Below are 18,637 nucleotides of genomic sequence, written 5' to 3' on the forward strand. Positions count from 1 at the left end.
GAATGGATTCTGATCAAAATACACCAAAATGTTAACAGTGATTGTCTCTAGCCACTCATGCTGCTCGTCTGTCTTGTCTTTTCTCTTTTATTTCTTTGAGACGGGATCTCACTCTGTGGCCCAGGTTGGAGAGTAGTGGCACAATCTTAGCTCACTGCCATCTCCACCTCCCAGGCTCAAGCGACTCTCCCACCTCAGACTCCTGAGTAACTGGGACCACAGGTGAGCCACGACGCCCAGCTAATTTTTTGTATTTTTTGTAGAGATGGGGTTTCACCCTGTTGCCCAGGCTGGTCTCAAACTCCTGAGCTCAGGTGATACAACCGCCTCAGCCTCTCAAAGTGAAGTGGTGGGTTTACAGGCGTGAGCCACAATGCCTGTCCTTACTTTTCTGTAAGTGTACACTACTTTTATAATTAGGTCAAAAAAGACAACTGTAGAAGAATAAAAAATATTGAAGGACTAGTTTTTCTAATTCATTTTCAGCCTATTTGGAACTGGAGTGTTGTGAATGTTTTTCTATTTACAAACTAGTATGAACAACCCAACTTCCCAATCTGTCATTTACATTTTTCTGACCTCTATGCATAGCCTAGGTATGACGTGATGGAAAAGGCTGGTTTAGAGATCAAGATGCTCCAACACAAAAGTCTCCCAAATCCTGAGGGTTTTTTGTTTTAAAAAAACAATCATTAAAACATTTAAAGACACATAAAACTACACCCACTCAGTGGCGCAACAAATTTACCAATACTAGAAGGGGAGGAGGCTGGCAACTCCTGGAAATACTCTCTTTCAAGTAATAAATAATGGTCATTTTGAACCAAATTGCTTTCTACCTCAAGTCCTCCATGGATGGGAGCCTGGAGGATGCAGTGATGGGGGTTGTGGAATGGAAAGGAGCATGGGTAACTAGGTTTGTGAGGATCAGGGCCAGGCAGAGGGAACTGTGGGCTTTTCCAGGATCACTGGGGAACACAGAGGCTGAGGAGTGTGGGTCGGGTTCGAGCTTGGGAGGACCTCGGCCTCTCCAGGCTCTAAGGAGAGTCAGGGCTCACCACCTAGGGCGCTGGGACCACACGACGGATGTCATGCCTGGGAGATTGAACGGCCGGAACTGATTCTGAGAAAATGTGGATGGGAGATGGGGATTCCGGGTTCTCCCGGGAGTCTGGGTGATGGAGTTCAGGCTTCAGGGAGTCCGAAGAGCTAGACTGGGAAGGGGCTGGTGCCCGGGGCTGGGAGAAATCCAGACTCCGCCGGAGTTGAAAAAGGGCCGGGGTCCGGCTGAGGGAGCGCGAGTCCTCTGAGAGTTCGGGCTCCCTTGCGGGTCCGAGAGTCTAACGAACGCTCCGGGCACCCAGACCGCGCCCGAAGAGCACCAACAACTGCGCGGTCTGCGGCGCGAAAAGTAGATCTGCGGCTGAACCCCTACGCCGATTACTTAGCCGTGGCCCTATCGAGCGGGTGGTTCGAGCCCGAGGTGGTGCCGGTCCTGTAAATCGTGGAGGATCTCAGGTCCCCTGTGACCCAGGGCGTAGTCTGCTGTGTCATGGTGGCCTCCCTGTTCAAGAAACAGTTGGAAACTGGAGGTCGGTTGGGAACCATGCTTGTTGGGCGCGCGGAGGCCGTTTGGGAGCCATGTTCGTTGGGCTCATGCAGACCTGGAATTAGTCCCTGGGCGGAGCCTGGAGCCGAGCGCGGCTGGTTGCCTGGGAGAAGCATAAGGGGGCGGGAGTGGGGGGGCGGGGAGAGGGTGTCGCACATGCGCACAGAGCCCGGGCGGCTACGGAAGGGGCGAGATTGTCCCTCGGCTGCAGCCGTGGTGCCACCCGGCCCGTTGCCGTAGAGATGGGCAGGGCTGGATGGAGTAGGGTGCGGTGAGCTGAGCTGACCCTGCTTCGCCACGGGGACTGCAGTGACCCCGGCTTGCCGGCAGGGCGGGTAACCAGTTGAGCCAGGGTGGGGCTGCTCAGGGGCGTGGAGCGGAGGCCAGGATTTCTCTGAAGACCCAGCACAAGCGATTCTTTTCTGCGACGAGACCATTGCTATGGAAACCAAAGCTCCAGGCCAGCGGAGATTGAGGCTCCCGGGTCGTGACTGGTCTTTCGCCCGAAGAACCTCGCCTGAGGCTTCCGGAAGCGGCTACTTCCTGAACGAACCCGCCCACCCTCCTGAGGGAGAGAGGTAAGACCCTCGGGGTCTTGACACCACGCAGGCGAAGAAGCCTGTTCCAATGCCAGCTCCCCCAGGAAACCTACCCGGCCCACCCCTAGAAGTGGTGCCACGCTCTCCTTAACTCTTGGACTTTGTTCCACGTTCATAACTTAGTATTTGACGAACGCCCCGTGATGTTTGTTCTTTTTTCCCACACATAATAGACCATAAAGATTGGCTTCCTTACTTTATGACTGAACAAGTCCTTTTCCCCGCTGTGTCTCAGCTTCCTCTTATGTAAAATGGAAATATTAAATCTAGACGCCGGTCTGATTAGGTTGCTTTGAAGATCGAACCGGATGAGGGAAGCCAAAGACTTCATAGGCTGTAAAGTGGTGAAACTGAACTGCTACCCAATTGCTATTTTTTTCTTCTCCTCTCTCCCCCTCAAGCTAAATATTTTTTAGATCTCTTGTGGTTTCTTCAGGCGGTCTTTGCGACTCCCTATGCTCCAACCTGGAAGAAATCTCTTTACACTTCCCTTTCACAGAGCCCTGCATTTTAACTTCCCTATCAGAAGCAAGAAAAATATTTATCATTTTTAAAGGGCTTACTCTATGCCAAGCCCTGATAAAACTCTACGTGGGTTATCTCATCTAATTTCACAACATCCTTGTAAGGTAGGTACTGTTATCCTATTTTCAAGCTCTGTCTGCCTGTAATTGCCTGTTTACTATCTGTTTCTCCCGCTAGACTTTGAGCTCTCTGAGAAAAGGGGCTGTGCCTGTCTTGTACATTTCAGTATCTCCAACACCTAATACAGTGCCTGATAGATATTTCTTTTCTTTTCTTTTCTTTTTTCTTTTCTTTTTTTTTTTTTTTTTTGAGACGGAGTCTCGCTCTGTCGCCCAGGCTGGAGTGCAGTGGCCGGATCTCAGCTCACTGCAAGCTCCGCCTCCCGGGTTTACGCCATTCTCCTGCCTCAGCCTCCCGAGTAGCTGGGACTACAGGCGCCCACCACCTCGCCCAGCTAGTTTTTTGTATTTTTTTTAGTAGAGGCAGGGTTGCACCGTGTTAGCCAGGATGGTCTCGATATCCTGACCTCGTGATCCACCCGTCTCGGCCTCCCAAAGTGCTGGGATTACAAGCTTGAGCCACCGCGCCCGACCTCTTTTTCTTTTTTTTTAGATGGAGTCTCACACTGTCACCCAGGCTGTAGTGCAGTGGCGGGATCTTGGTTCGCTGCAACCTCTACCTCCCGGGTTCAAGCAGTTCTCCTGTCTCAGCCACCTGAGTAGCTGGAACTACAGGCCTATGCCACCACGCCTGGCTAATTTTTGTATTTTTAGGAGAGACAAGGTTTCACCATGTTGGTCAGGCTGGTCTTGAACTCCTGACCTCTGCCTGCCTCAGCCTCCCGAAGTGCTGGGATTATAGGCATGAGCCACCATGCCCAGCCCTGATAGATACTTCTTTACTAGCATGAAAATGACTCCCCCCATCACTGCCCTCACCCACAAGAGCATTGTCACTTCTGCAGACTTTTAGTTGCTGTGATGAACAGCACATTCCTGTATTCCCGTTACCCACTGGGCACTGGTTTGGGGGGACGTCAGTTCACTTCTCTCTGGATTTTCTGATGAGGATCCAGAATATTCCTTAGCATTTAGGCTTCCATCTGGGTTCAGGAGGCTTTTTCTTTGCCCTTCATATCACCTTTATAACAAGCCAGCCCTCTCTGTCCTTCCTGGGATGAGTCTGATGCATTTGAGTCTAGGGCATTGGCAGGTAGAATTTGCCTATACAACCTTTAGTCTTTCTCTTTGGTAGCCTCAGAATCACCCCCATCCCCACCCAGCCCCTCCCTGGAATTCTAGAGAAACATGGCCAGAGAAGTCATTCTTTCCAGAAAAACCTCTCAGAAGGCAGAGTCATAGCTGTTGGGAGTTATTTCTTCATTCAACAAATATTTATCAAGCACCTACTTGTGGGGACACAGCCCTTGGCACTAGTTGGTGATAGAGTGGGAGTGAAGATAGACACCGTCATATCCCTAGAGGGCTCACAGTCTGTGGGAGAGACAGACATTCATCATATAATCAGGCAGATCAGGGCAAAACCACATCTTCAATAAGTGTTAGGAAGGAGAGAACACAGGGCTAAGAAAGCCTGGAGCAGAGAGTTGGTCAAACATGAGGGAGGGGTGTGATCTAAGAAGATTTCCCTTAAAACAGTTACCTTTGAATTGGTATCTTAAGGCTCCTCAGAATTCTGCAGTCTTCTGCTGAATGGACCACATCAGGATCTAGTAAGTTCATAAGGAAAGGGACTGAGAGATCAGCAGAGGCAAAGGCCACTAGCTGGAGAGGACAGGCTATCCCTAAGGAACTGTAAGTGGCTCAGTTCACCTGAGGCCCTTCAGAGCATGGGGAAGCCTAGTAAGAGGCTAGAGAGACAGGCAGGAGCCAGGTCACAAATGGCCTTGACAGCCAAACTAAGTGGCTCCATCTTATCCTGACAGTGGATAGCCACTGAAATATATTAAGCAGGGAAACAAAACTTTGGCTCCTCATTTCTCATGCCTGGTGAAGACTGCTATTTGGCCTTGAAAGGTGTGATCTAAATCCAAATGGGCCTATTTCAGTGGGACGTGTAAAGATGTCCTGGTTTTGCAGCTTTGTTTTAAGACTGAGAAAGTGAGGGTCCGAAAGTCTTAAGGAACGCTCCAGGGACCTGGGCCACACCTGAAGAGAACCAACAACTGCGTGGTCCGTGGCGCAGGAAGCAGATCTGTGGCTGAACCCCTATGGCGATTACTTGGTGGCTGAGTCTATCAAGTGGGTGAAGGCAGGGAGTCGGCCTCTCCTTGGGGTGCATTTCCCAGCTCTGCTGCAGGCAGCATGATGCAGGTGTGGCAGGTCTTCCTGAGGCCCTGCTGCCTCTCTGTGCTTGCCCGTGGGGTTGCTGTGGTGCCCATTGTGCTGACTTCAGGAAGCTTTTAGCCACTCCCTTTCCCAGGCCCTCTTCAGAGGCAAGGTGCAAGAGCATGTCTAACAATTTAGGACTTTGTATTTGACATCAGCTTCACATGGGCATATCCTATCTCTTTAAAGAGATTGTTCTTAGGGGGGGAAAATGGGGACCCTCCCTACTCTTAGACCAACCGTTTCCTCAGTGACTGCCAGCACAATCGGCTCTGGTTCCATGCCACTGGCTCAGGGCCTTATGATTTGGGCATAAAGTCGGAAGACTGAGGAGGAAGACTGTACAAGTGGTTCCCATTCAGAGGGACTGGAAGGAAGGAGAGAATTTGGAAGAGCAGCAAGAAGAGGGCTGTGTGAGCTTAAATGGAGAGTCAGACCAGGGCACACCTGAGGGACACAAGTCATCTGCCCAACTAGAACTGTGGGACCCCTCAAGGGAGGCCTCAAGTGCCAGACTTGGGGACCTGCCCTTTGTCCTATAGGGCAGTGCACATTAGACCACCTGAGAAGCATGCGGAAAATGCAGATTCATGCTCTTCACCCTGAGAGTCTGACTCTGTGGGTTTGGAGAGGGACCTGGGTATCAGTGCTTTAAATGAGTTTGCTGGGTAATTCTGCTGTGATGATCAGAGGACTACCGCGGGGAATGCTATAGGCCTATCCATCCATTTCCCAGGGATCCCCTGGATTTGGCCCTCTGGGCACCTGCCCTCTAAACATCCTCTCCCTCCCTGCAGTTTTCCATGGACACAGCCTAGCAGAAAGATGCAGCCTTCATGCTTCGCTGACTACTGACCTCTGACCGACCGCCTTGATGACAGCACCCTCGTGTGCCTTCCCAGTTCAGTTCCGGCAGCCCTCAGTCAGTGGCCTCTCGCAGATAACCAAGAGCCTGTATATCAGCAATGGTGTGGCCGCCAACAACAAGCTCATGCTGTCTAGCAACCAGATCACCATGGTCATCAATGTCTCAGTGGAGGTAGTGAACACCTTGTATGAGGATATCCAGTACATACAGGTACCTGTAGCTGATGCCCCTAACTCACGTCTCTGTGACTTCTTTGACCCTATTGCTGACCATATCCACAGCGTGGAGATGAAGCAGGGCCGTACTTTGCTGCACTGCGCTGCTGGTGTGAGCCGCTCAGCCGCCCTGTGCCTCGCCTACCTCATGAAGTACCACGCCATGTCCCTGCTGGACGCCCACACGTGGACCAAGTCGTGCCGGCCCATCATCCGACCCAACAGTGGCTTTTGGGAGCAGCTCATCCACTATGAGTTTCAGTTGTTTGGCAAGAACACCGTGCACATGGTCAGTTCCCCAATGGGAATGATCCCTGACATCTATGAGAAGGAAGTCCGTTTGATGATTCCACTGTGAGCCATCCCACCAGCCCCTGCATTGGAGTCAGGGGTACAGGTCTATTGTTGATTCTACACCAAGATCCAAACTTGAACATTCTACTTTTGTTTATACAGAAAAAAACAGATGATGCCTTTTATAAGCACAAGGAAAAAGAGTTGCTGTAGCTTTTAACTTTATAATCCATTATTTTAAAGAGTGAACTCACTAGTTGTGAAATGGTGAAGGTCAGTTTTCTGCCCTGTGAGTGACAGGCCTCTGCTGGCCAGGGGATAGGTTGAGGCAGATGGTGCCCAGAAGAAAGAGGCCAGCACCCATTGCACATGGCAGGCCTGGAATCCTGCAGCCCTCCCCAAAACCGAGTGACCCAGGAATGAATCTGCTACAATTCCACCTCGTTCTTTCATACCCAGAGCCAGAGCCAGAGCCAGAGCCTTAAGCATCATGGTACCTCTTGCGCTTCTCACAGTAAGTGCCAATCTGCTAGATAAATGGCCTTCAGGCAGTGCTCCAGGAATCCTGGGGGGTCCCAGGCCACCTGTGCTTCCACCTTCACTACAAGTGGCCCAATTCTGGTTTTCTAGATTGTACTTATGCATAAGGTAGTTTCTAAAGAAAACATTCCACTGTTTAATTTTTTTTTCTTTTTTTGAGACTGTCTTGCTCTGTCACCCATGCTAGAGTGCAGTAGTGTGATGATGGCTCACTGTAGCCACAACCTCTCAGGCTCAAGTGATCCTCTTTACCTTAGCCTGCTGAGTGGCTGGGACTACAGATGTGTGCCACCATGCCCGCCTCATTTTTTTTCTTTTTTTATAGAGATGAGGTTTTACTATGTTGCCCAGACTGGTCTCAAACTCCTGGCCTCAAGCAATCCTCCTGCCTCAGCCTCCCAAACTGTTGGTGAGCCACTGCACCCGGATACCACTGTATAAAAAATTAAAAAAAAAAAAATTGTGAGTACTATTGTACATGGCAAAGTTTCAAAGAGCTCTTGGCCATCCCTCACCAAACTTTGACGAAAGATGGTGTTGGTCCCCTTCTCCAGGGCACATGAGAAAAACAGGCCTGACATCAGGCCTCGGGTTCCTCTCTTGGGCCTTGGCTTGGAAGGCTGGAGCTTTGGACCAGTGCCCAGCCCTGTCACCTCCTCTTCATGCGACCTGGACCCCTGGGAGCATCAGTGTCCTCATCGGTCCAATGACATCCCTTTTCTTACAGAGTTGTCATGAAGATTCAACAATTTCTTGGCATAATGCCTGGCCCATGGTGTGTGCTTAGTGCAAATGGCAGCTCTCATCATGAATGATAGACTCTTTAACCCTGCTGGTCCCAGGTCGGCACACACATCCTCATAATGGCATTTCTCCTTTCTGTGCACAGCCCTTTATTGTTATAAAGTACTGTTCCAAAAAGTTACCCTGTGTAAAAGAAAAAAAATGGTTTAAGTCCTTTCAGACCCTACCTCAGAGGAGGCCTAGACTTAGAGCCTTTTGAGAGCTTCCATCTTGTTTAATCTAGGTGCAATCTAGGGGTCCTGAAGCAAGGAGCACAATTCCAGTGTCCCCCAATTACTTCTAAACAGTGATTGCAGCCTTGTTTAGAATCAATATGAAAACTTGGCACCCTGGCTGACTACTGGGATTCATAAGGGGCAGTGTCAAAGGGACTAACGAGCGGACTCCATCAGTAGGCCCTGGAATTCAGGATTGTTCACATCCCCTCGGTGCCAAGGACCTGGCTCAAGACCACCTGTTCTGATCCAGAGGTTTTCAGCAAACAGCATTTGAAACAGAAGCACAGCTGCTCTGTTTGACACCGAACTGTGGCTCCAGATTCCAGTGGAAGCCAAATGCTTTTTCTTTTACAGCTGGGTGCCTGTAATCCCAGTTACTTGGGAGATGAGGCAGGAGAATCACTTGAACCTGGGAGGCAGAGGTTGCAGTGAAACGAGATTGCACCATTGCACTGCAGCCTGGGCAACAAGAATGAGACTCCATCTCAAAAAAAAAAAATAAAAAAGGGAAAAGAAAAGAAAAAAAAAGAAATGCCTGGGACCAGAAATATTTGGATTATTTTCAGGTTAATATTTGCTTTACCTGAAGCAAATACTAGTTGAGCATCCCAACTCGAAAATCCAAAATGCTTAAATAAGTATTTCCTTTGAAGTCATTTCAGCTCTCAAAAAGTTTTAGATTTTGAGCATTTCAGATTTTTGGATTTGAGATCCATGAATGGGTCTCAAACTATATTTCACTTGCGGGGGCTGTTGTAGTTTTTTTTCCACTTGCTCATTGTTAGTATATAGAAATACATTGAGGCCGGGCGTGGCGGCTCATGCCTGTAATGCCAGCACTTTGGGAGGTAGAGGTGGCCAGATCATTTGAGGTCAAGTGTTCGAGACCAGCCTGGCCAACATGGCAAAAGCCTCGTGTCTGCTAAAAATACAAAAGTTAGCAGGGCGTGGTGGCAAGTGCCTGTAATTCCAGCTACTGAGATTAGAGGCTGAGACAGGAGAATTACTTGAACCTGGGAGGCAGAGGTTGCAGTGAGCCAAGATCATGACATTGCACTCCAGCCTGGGCAACAGAGCAAGACTCCATCTCAAAAAAAAAAAAAAAGAAAAATTGTTCTGTGCCTTCCGGCCCCCATGGTTTTTTCTCAGAAATCCAGAGGCATTCTAACTATTGTTTCCCAACAGGTAATGCTTTATTTTTCCCCAGCTGCTTTTTAAGATTTTCTCCTTGTCTTTGGTTCTCATCAGTTTTTGACTATGATGTATATGGACATGGATTTCTTTGGGTTATCCTTATCAGAGTTCACAGAGCCACCTGATTGTGTTTCAGAAATCTGGGAAGTTCTCAGCTATGATTTCTTCAAATATTGTTTTCTGTACCATACTGTCCTTTACTTCTGTGTCACTGATAATATGAACATTAGACCTTCTGACATTGTCCATGAATTCCTGAGACTATTCATTTTAAAAACATTTTTTCTTTAGGTGGGTGTGGTGGCATGCACCTATAGTCCCAGCTGTTTGTTGGGGCTGAAGTGAGAGATCACTTGAGCCCAGGAGGTCAAGGCTGCAGTGAGCCAATATTGCGCCACTGCACTCCAGCCTGGGTGACAAAGTGAGACCCTGTTTCAAAAAAAAATTTTTTTTTTCTCTCTGCTGCTCATTTTGGATAATGAGCAGTTTACTCTTGGTGCTGTAACAAATTATCACAAACTTGGTGGCTTAGTGGCTTAAAACAACATCCATATATTTTCTCACAATTTCTGTAGGTCAGAAGTTTGACTGGACTTGACTGGTCCTCTGCTTAAAGTCTCACAAGGTCAAAATCACGTTTCATAAGGCCAAAACCAAATGTGTTTTTCCCTGGAGGCTCTGAGGAAGAATTTGCTTCCGTGTTCACTTGGGTTCTTGGCTGAATTTAGTTCATTGCAGTTGTAGGGTAGAGGACCCTGTTTTCTTAGCTATCAGCTGGGGGCTGGCCTTTTGTCTGTAGAAGCTGCCCACATTCTGGTGCTTTCTATGTGTCCCCCTCCAGAAATAGGTTGAATTTTTCTCACACTTTAAATACCTCTAACTTTTCCTTCTGTTAGCATCTAAGTCCAGCCAAAGAGAATCACTCTGCTTTAAAAGACTCACGTGATTAGAATGAGCCCACTAAAATAAAAATAAAATCAGTTACATCTGCATAAGTTACATCTGCAGTCTCCTTTGTCATATAAAGTAACATTCACATTTTCCAGGGAATAGGTCAGAAACATCATTTCCAAATCTTGATTCTTATGTTTTCTTAGTTATAAAATTCTTATTTAGCCTGTAATCCCTCCAGTTTGGGAGGCTGAGGCAGGTGGATCACCTGAGTTCAGGAGTTTGAGACCAGCCTGGTCAACATGGTGAAACCATGTCTATTCTACTAAAAATACAAAAGTTAGCCAGGCATGGTGGCACATACCTATAGTCCCAGCTACTCCAGAGGCTTAGGAGAATCACTTGAACCCAGGAGGCGGTGGTTGCACCACTGTACTTCAGCCTGGGTGACAAGAGCGAAACTCCATCTCAATAAATAAATAAGTATTAAAAAAAGAAACATTTTAAAAAATAAAATTCCTATTCGATTGTTTTCTTTGTCCTCTATTTCTCCGTTAAGACTTTCCATCTTTTCATTTTTAAAGTCTTTTTCTGGGCTGGACGTGGTGGCTCATGCCTATAATCCCAGCATTTTGGGAGGCTGAGGTGGGTGGATTACCTGAGGTCAGGAGTTCGAGACCAGCCTGGCCAACATGTTGAAACCCCGTCTCTAAAAATGCAAAAAATTATCTGGATGTGGTGGCGGGCACCTGTAATCACAGCTACCTAGAAGGCTGAGGCAGGAGAATTGCTTGAACCCAGGAGGTGGAGGTTGCAGTGAGCCGAGATCATACTATTGACCTCGAGCCTGGGCAACAGAAGTGAAACTCCATCGTCTTTTTCTGATAATTCCAACATCTGGGTCATCTCAGGGTCCAGACTTTCCTCATTCTTTGTGTGTAATTTTGATTGTATCCCAGGCATTTTGAGCAGGTCTTGTTTAAATCCCACGGAAAATGTCGGGTTTTTGTTTTAGGAGGCAGTTGACCCTCTTAGGTTCAGTTCTGATCTGTCTCCTGTGGGCTGTTGTAGTTCCAATATCAGTTCGGTTTCAAAGCCTTTGCCATGTAAATCAGAACAGTCCTAAGCTTATGCCACCCAGTGACCAGTCTGAAACCTGGGTGTTCTGCCTAATAGTTCAGTTCTCATTCACTGGAATACTGTTTAGAGTCAGATGTATGCATGTGAGCCTACACATTCATGTGCAACTTAATGGGATCTGTTTCACAAGCTCTCTCCTGTCCACATTCTCGCCCACACTCTCCAGCTTTCAAGACCCCTCATTTTCCTGGCCCTTTAGCTAGAAATTGGGAGTTTTAGTCTCCCTGCTCTGTTACGTACCTTCCATGGCGGGGTGTGCTCTTGGGCCAGGTGACAGGATGAAGAGAGAAAAAAGGCAACAGATTCCCCTCTTCTACTTTTCAGATCGCAGATGCTTTGGATAGATGAAAGGATTCCACTCTGTCAGAGTTTTAGGTGCTTTTCTGGCCGCCACTGCTACTGCTGCTACCAAAAAAAAAAAAATTTTCTGGAGACAGAGTCTCACTGTGTTGCCCAGGCTGGTCTCTAACTCCTGGCCTCAAGTGATCCTCCTGCCTCAGCATCCCAAAGTTCTGGGATTACAGGCATGAACAACTGCACCCAGCCTTGTTAATATTTCTTTTTCAGAGTCCTCAGATGCATTCTTTCCAGGGCTTTTAGTTGCAGCCAGTGGGAGACACAGACTGTGCTTTATCTATCTTACTTAGAACTGGAACCCTGAGGACTTACTTTTTTTTTTAACTGAAAAAAAAAAATTTTTTTTGAGATGGTCTTATTCTGTTGCCCAGGCTAGATACTGTGGTGTGATCACCACCCACTGCAGCCTCAACCTCCCAGCCTCCAGTGATCCTCTTACCTCAGCCTCCTGAGTAACTGGAACTTAGAGGCACTCACCACCATACCCAGCTAATTATTATTATTATTTTTTTTTTTTTGAGACAGAGTCTTGCACTGTTGCCCAGGCTGCAGTGCAGTGGCACAATCTCAGCTCATTGCAAGCTCCGCCTCCTGGGTTTACGCCGTTCTCCTGCCTCAGCCTCCCGAGTAGCTAGGACTACAGGCGCCCGCCACCACGCCTGGCTAATTTTCTGTACTTTTAGTAGAAACGGGGTTTCACCGTGTTAGCCAGGATGGTCTCGATATCCTGACCTCGTGACCTGCCTGCCTCGGCCTCCCAAAGTGCTGGGATTAGAGGTGTGAGTCATCACGCCCGGCCTATTTTTAAAATATTTAAAAAATTTTTTTAGAGACAGGGTCTCACCATGTTGCCCAGGCTGGTCTCAAATTCCTGAGCTCAAGTGATCTATCTGTCTTGGCTTCCCAAAGTGCTGGGATTATAGGCGTGATCCACTACACCGGCCAGAATTTTTTTTTTTTTTTTTGAGACAGAATCTTGCTCTGTCACCCAGGCTAAAGTGCAATGGCCTGATCTCGGCTCACTGCAATCTCCGCCTCCCGGTTTCAAGCAGTTCTGCCTCAGCCTCCCAAATAGCTGAGATTACAGGTGCCCGCCACCACACCTAACTAATTTTTTTTTTTTTGTATTTTTAGTAGAGACAAAGTTTCACCATGTTGGCCAGGCTGGTCTCAAACTCCTGACCTCAGGTGATCCATCTGCTTTGGCCTCCCAAAGTGCTGGGATTACAGGTGTGAGTCACTGCACCCAGCCCAGAAATTCATTTTACATGCTCATTCGTAGAAAAGGGGAAACAAATACGGTCCAGCCACAATATCCCCATCTTCCTAACCAAGTCAACATGTTAGTATTGTGATCTAGGTCCTTCCTCCTGAGCATTTTTTCATAGTTGAGTAAACATAATTTTCATTCCTCCTTTTTTAAGTTTTAATCACTTTTTATATTGTTATACAAAATAGAGAGAGGGTTTCACTATGTTGGCCACGCTGGTCTCGAACTCCTGGGTTCAAGTGATCCTTCCTCCTCAGCCTCCCAAAGTGCTGGGATTACAGGCATGAGCCACTGGGCCCAGCCATTCCTCCTTTTTAACTCTCTTTTTAAATATTCAGAATTGGACATGATGAGATCAGGATTTCATCTCCTAAGTGGGAGAGGTTAAGGTTGAGGGCTTTTGAGAGGGTCCACGTCCTTTTCCCAAACAGTTCACGCTGTTCTTTTGGACTCAGAGTAGAGCAACCTTTTACTCAGACGACCTAGGAAGAAGGTCATGTTGAGGTTTGAATGCAGTCCTATAGTAGGGGAGAAAGAAATGGTCCCATAGCCTAACACCCTGGCTTAGAACAGGGATTCTAGGCCTCTGTTTGATTACATGAACCTTTAACATTCTCCAAAAGTGAGGAAGCACTTTCTTTCCAAAGTCAATTAAATTTGGTTTGAGAAGTTTCTGTGAAGTTTATAATGCCCTGTCAGATAAACAGGAACATGCTGTTGGCCCTGAGGATTTCTCGGAATGACCAATGTTGAGATGGTGATCTAATTACAAATCCCAGGGGGCAGGTAGCTCTTGACCTTAAAGCACACAGCCCTGCTTTCCTATCCTGGGATGTTAAATCTAAATGTCCTTAGAGGCCAAGTGCAGTGGCTCATGCCTGTAATCCCAGCAATTTGGGTGACTGAGGCAGGAGGATCACTTGAGCTTGGGAATTTGCTATCAGCCTGGGCAACATAGTGAGGCTCCTTCTCTACAAAAAGTTAAAAAAAAAAAAAAAAAAATAGCCCAGCATGGTGGTGCACACCTGTAGTCCCAGCTACTCGGGAGGCTGAGGTGGAAGGATCGCTTGAGCCCAAGGAAGTCAAGGCTGCATTGAACTATGATGGCACCACTGCACTGCGTCCTCGGCAACAGAGCAAGACCCTTTTTTTTTTTTTCCGTACTCTGTTACCCAGACTGGAGTGCAGTAGTGTAATCATGGCCCACTACAGCCTCCCACCTCAGCCTCCCAAGTAGCTGGGACTATAGGCTCTCTCCTGGGCTTCCTGACGGCCATGGTGGCTGAGAAGGCCCGAAGGTGGTGGTCATACACTGCGGGGACATCAACATTTCTGGCAATGTCCATAGAAACAAGTTGAAGTACCTGGCCTTCCTCCGCAAGCGCATAAACGGAGCAACCCTTCCCGATGCACCTGCCACTTCCAGGTCCCCGGACGCATCTTCTGGTGGACGGTGGGGCAAGGAAACCAAGGAGGCCAGGCCGCCCGGGACTACTTCAAGGTGTGTAATGGCATCCCACCGCCCTATGACGAAAAAGCGGGTGGTGGTTCCTGCTGCCTTCCAGGTCGTGAGTCTGAAGCCTACAAGGAAGTTTGCCTACCTGGGGCACCTGGCTCACAAGGTTGGCTGGAAGTACCAGACAGTGACAGCCGCCCTGCAGGAGAAGAGGAAGAAGGCCAAGATCCACTACTGGAATAAGAAACAGCTCATGAGATGGCCGGGCGCGGGGGCTCACGCCTGTAATCCCAGAACTTTGGGAGGCGGAGGTGGACGGATCACAAGGTCAGAAGATCGAAACCATCCTGGCTAACACGGTGAAACCCTGTCTTTACTAAAAAAAAAAAAAAAAATCCGGGTGTGGTGGTGGGCACCTGTAGTCCCAGCTACTCAGGAGGCTGAGGCAAGAGAATGGCGTGAACCCGGGAGGCAGAGCTTTCAGTGAGCCGAGATCACGCCACTGCACTCCAGCCTCTGCGACAGAGCGAGACTCCATCTCAAAAAAAACAAAAAAGAAACCAGCTCATGAGGCTACAGAAACAGGCCGAAAAGAACGTGGAGAAGGAAACACAAATACACAGATGTACTCAAGACCCATGGACTCCTGCTCTGAGCCCAATAAAGACTGTTTATTCCTCAATAAATAAAAATAAATAAAAACAGGGAACTTTGCTTTGGCTTGATTGATTTTGGGCTCCAGCGTAATAAGGGTTCTTCTCCAGAGAAAGTCTAAACATACAAACAGGAATTCCCAGCCTAGGCAGCAGGTGCAGCTGGGATGCTGGCAGTGCTTAGGGAAGGAGGGAGGCAGCCAGGCATGGTGGCTTAGGGCTGTAGCACTTTGGGAGGCCGAGGTGGGCGGATCAGCCTGGCCAACATGGTGAAACCTAGTCTCTACTAAAATACAAAATATTAGCCGGGCATGGTGGTGTGCAATTGTAGTTCCAGCTACTCAGGAGGCTGAGGCAGGAGAATCGCTTGAACCCAGGAGGCAGAGGTTGCAGTGAGCTGAGATCGCACCACTGCACTCCAGCCTGGGCAACAGAGCAAGACTCTGTCTCAAAAAAAAAAAGGAGGAGGAAGGGGGCACATGAGGGTTGTGGTAGTTGGGATAGGATAGGGCTGCAGGAGACCTAGACACTGAGAGACGTAAGCAGGCATAGAGAACAGGGGTGGTCCCCAATAGCCGAAGGGTTCAGGGCAGTGGGGTAGGCTTAGAAACATCAGAATATCCAGGGCTTCACATACCAGGCCAGGGAGCCCAGGCCTTGTCCTGCCAGTGGTGGGGAGCACAGAAGGCAGCCACTAGCCCTCACTGAGGAAACATCTACTAAGTGCATGCTGGGGGCAAGGACTGTGCAGTACTTGGTTAGGGAGGATGCAGAGGTGTGGCTGACAAGACCCCACCCAGAACAGAATGCTCCCAGGCTAATTCCTCATAGGGCTCCAGGCTATGTCCTCAAGTCCTCAATCACTCATGCGACAGATATTCACTGATACTGTAGCTAGCTTCAGAGATGTCCTCAGTAATCCCGTCTTCCTGGTAGTCCTGCCCTTGTGTAGTCAATGTGGGAAGGGCTCATATTAAATAGACTGGTAACCAATAAGATACTGGAGAAATGACAGAGTGTGACCTTTGAGATTAGATTTAAAAGGACTTTGTGGTTTCTGGCTCTCTTGAATCACTCACTCTGGTGGACACCAACTACTCTGTGTTGAGGACACTCAAGGGGCCCTATGGAGAAGCCCCCATGGCAAGGAACTGAGGCCTCCTGCCAACAGCCACGTGAATGCCTCATTTCTAATGTAAATCTGAAACCATCTTTGCAAAACTGTGACTGACACAGTGAAAGAGATCTAACTTAATCGACTCCATCTTGCTTCTAACCTCCAAGCTGTCTTTGTTCATTCCTGGGCATAGGCTGAACTAACATTCGGAGAAACCTAGTTTATGGTTTATAGATTAAAATGAAGATGATAACAGCCCTTTCCCAAAGCAGACCTCTTTCTTGCCTAGGGACTAGATTGCCTATATAGGACTAACATTAGCCACAAGATTAGAAATTATGGTTTAGGAGTCGTGCAGCTGGAGGCTGCAAGATTCTGACCCTCCCTAAACTGCTCCTAAGATCAGTGCTCGAGATATTTTGCAGATCGTGTGCCTGATGGATCAGCTGGCACCACCCAGATGGATAAACTAGCTCGTCTGATCTTGTGGCCCCCACCCAGGAACTGACTGGGCACTAGAAGACAGCTTCAACATCCTGGGATTTCATCCCTGACCAATCAGCACTCTTGTCTCACTGGCTTCCCCCAACCCACCAAGTTGTCCTTAAAAACTCTGCTCCCTGAATGGTCGGGGAGACTGATTTCAGTAATAATAAAACTCTGGTCTCCTGCACAGCAGGCTCTGTGTGAGTTACTCTTTCTGTATTGGTAATTCCCCTGTCTTGATAAATCGGCTTTGTCTAGGCAGCAGGCAAAGTGAACCCATTGGGGGATCACAAATCCTCCAGCCCCAGCCAAGCTTTCAGATGACTGAAGCTCAGGCCAGCATCTTGACTACAATTTCATGAGAAACTCAACCAGAACCAACCCACTAAGCCACTCCCGAATTCCTGATCCACTGAAACTGTGAGACACTACATGTTTGTTGCTCTAAGCCATCAGGTTTTTGAGATTAATAGTTATTCTAAATCAATACAACCGATACCCACTCTGCCCCAACACTGTCCCCACCATCATGTAGTTACCTAGACCACAACAACAGCTCTTCCCTAATCTCCCTGCCTCCTGTCTCGAGCCCCTCCAATTTTTTCTCTACATAGGGTCTGTCATGTGCATCCGTGGCTCAAAACCTCTCGTGGGCCTCCATTAAGTGGCCCTCAGTTAAGTATTTTGTGCTATTTCCAGGAAGTTATTTAGTGCAGTGGTGGAGGATTTGACATCCCTGAGCTAATTTGAGGGCAGCGTAGCATGAAGGAGCTGCTCCTTCCAGGGGGCCGGCAAGGGCCACTAGGGGAGGGTAGAAGGGGCACCAGGCAGCTGGGCCTGAGACAGGTCTTTGTTTCGAAGTCCACAATGGCAGGATGCCCAGCACAGACCCAGCTTCCCAGGCTTCCTCCGAGGCAGGACAAGGGGACTGGAGGCTTGGCATCCACACTGCTGTGCTCTGGCGGGAGCATCCCTGGGGGACTCTCAGTGTGCTCCGGCAGGCTGAGGAGGGGTGGGGCAGATAACAAGAGAAGCCTTGAGGAGGAAGTGGAAGCATCTGTGATAAGACTGAGGCCTTCCTGGGCCTTTGTCCATTACAGCTCCAGAAGCTGGTAGGGGGTTAAGTTCCACTGCTGCCCCCACTCAATGCACAGAGGCACAGGTGGGGAGGACCTTGCACAAGATCACACAGCTCAGATGTACTGAAGCCAGGATTCAAGCATAAGTCCAACTCCGAAGCCCTTGTTCTTTTTTATTTATTTTTATTTATTTTTTGAGATGGAGACTCATTCTGTCACCCAAGTTGGAGTGCAGTGGCGCGATCTTGGCTCGCAGTCCAAGCTCAGACTACAGGTGCACCCACCATACTCTGCTGTCTGTTCTTGACTCATCTCTCCTGCCCACTCCATGCCACATGCTATGCCGGTGCTCGGGAGAGAGCAGTGAGCCCTCCTGGAGCCCAGTCCAGTGGAGAAGAGAGACGAGGATCCAGCCCTGATGGTGGGATGTGATCAGGGCCCTGCCTGGAGAGGTGCAGGGAGCTGGGGTGAGCTTTGGTTGGAGCTTCAAACTCAGCTTGGCATGGAATGGGGTGGGGTCTTGTGGGGAGAGCAGAGCTTCCTAAGGGAGGCAACACCTGTTTTCCTAAAGAGAAGGCTTCGCAGCAGGGACTGGATGCAGAGATTGAGGCTCAAAGAGGTGAAGAGACTTGCCTGAGGCAACAGAAATATTGAGGAGCAGAGCCTGGAGGGACAACGACCTTTCAATGGGACCCTCCCTCCCCACTGTTATCTTGGTGATCTTCACTCCCAAGGATACTGTGAGAGGAAGAGGCCAGCCTGAGGTCACATCATAAGTAGGAGGGGTCAGGACTCACATCATAAGTAGGAGGGGTCAGGTTTTTGAGAGGAAGTTTCGCTCTGCCACCCAGGCTGGAGTGTGATGGCATGATCACAGCTCAATGCAACCTCTGCCTCCTGGGTTCAAGCACTTCTTCTGCCTCAGCCTCCCGAGTAGCTGGGATTACAGGCACATGCCACCACACCTGGCTAAT

The 18,637-nt window shown here is 48.7% G+C and overlaps 2 protein-coding genes and 1 pseudogene across 2 annotated transcripts in view; all 3 read left to right on the forward strand.

Moving 5' to 3' along the window:
* PES1 (pescadillo ribosomal biogenesis factor 1) overlaps nt 1–18,637 on the forward strand; it is a 270,761-nt gene that overhangs the window by 168,485 nt on the left and 83,639 nt on the right. The window lies entirely within an intron of this gene.
* Nucleotides 1,759–9,460, forward strand: DUSP18 (dual specificity phosphatase 18). The gene is made up of 2 exons (XM_050806768.1): nt 1,759–2,187; nt 5,879–9,460. The coding sequence occupies exon 2, from the start codon at nt 5,956–5,958 to the stop codon at nt 6,520–6,522; it is 567 nt and encodes a 188-aa protein (XP_050662725.1). The 5' UTR covers nt 1,759–2,187; nt 5,879–5,955; the 3' UTR covers nt 6,523–9,460.
* LOC126964044 (60S ribosomal protein L13a-like) lies at nt 7,530–15,037 on the forward strand (annotated as a pseudogene).

This window comes from Macaca thibetana, chromosome 10 (assembly GCF_024542745.1).
Source record: "Macaca thibetana thibetana isolate TM-01 chromosome 10, ASM2454274v1, whole genome shotgun sequence".
Classification (NCBI taxonomy): Eukaryota; Metazoa; Chordata; class Mammalia; order Primates; family Cercopithecidae; genus Macaca; species Macaca thibetana.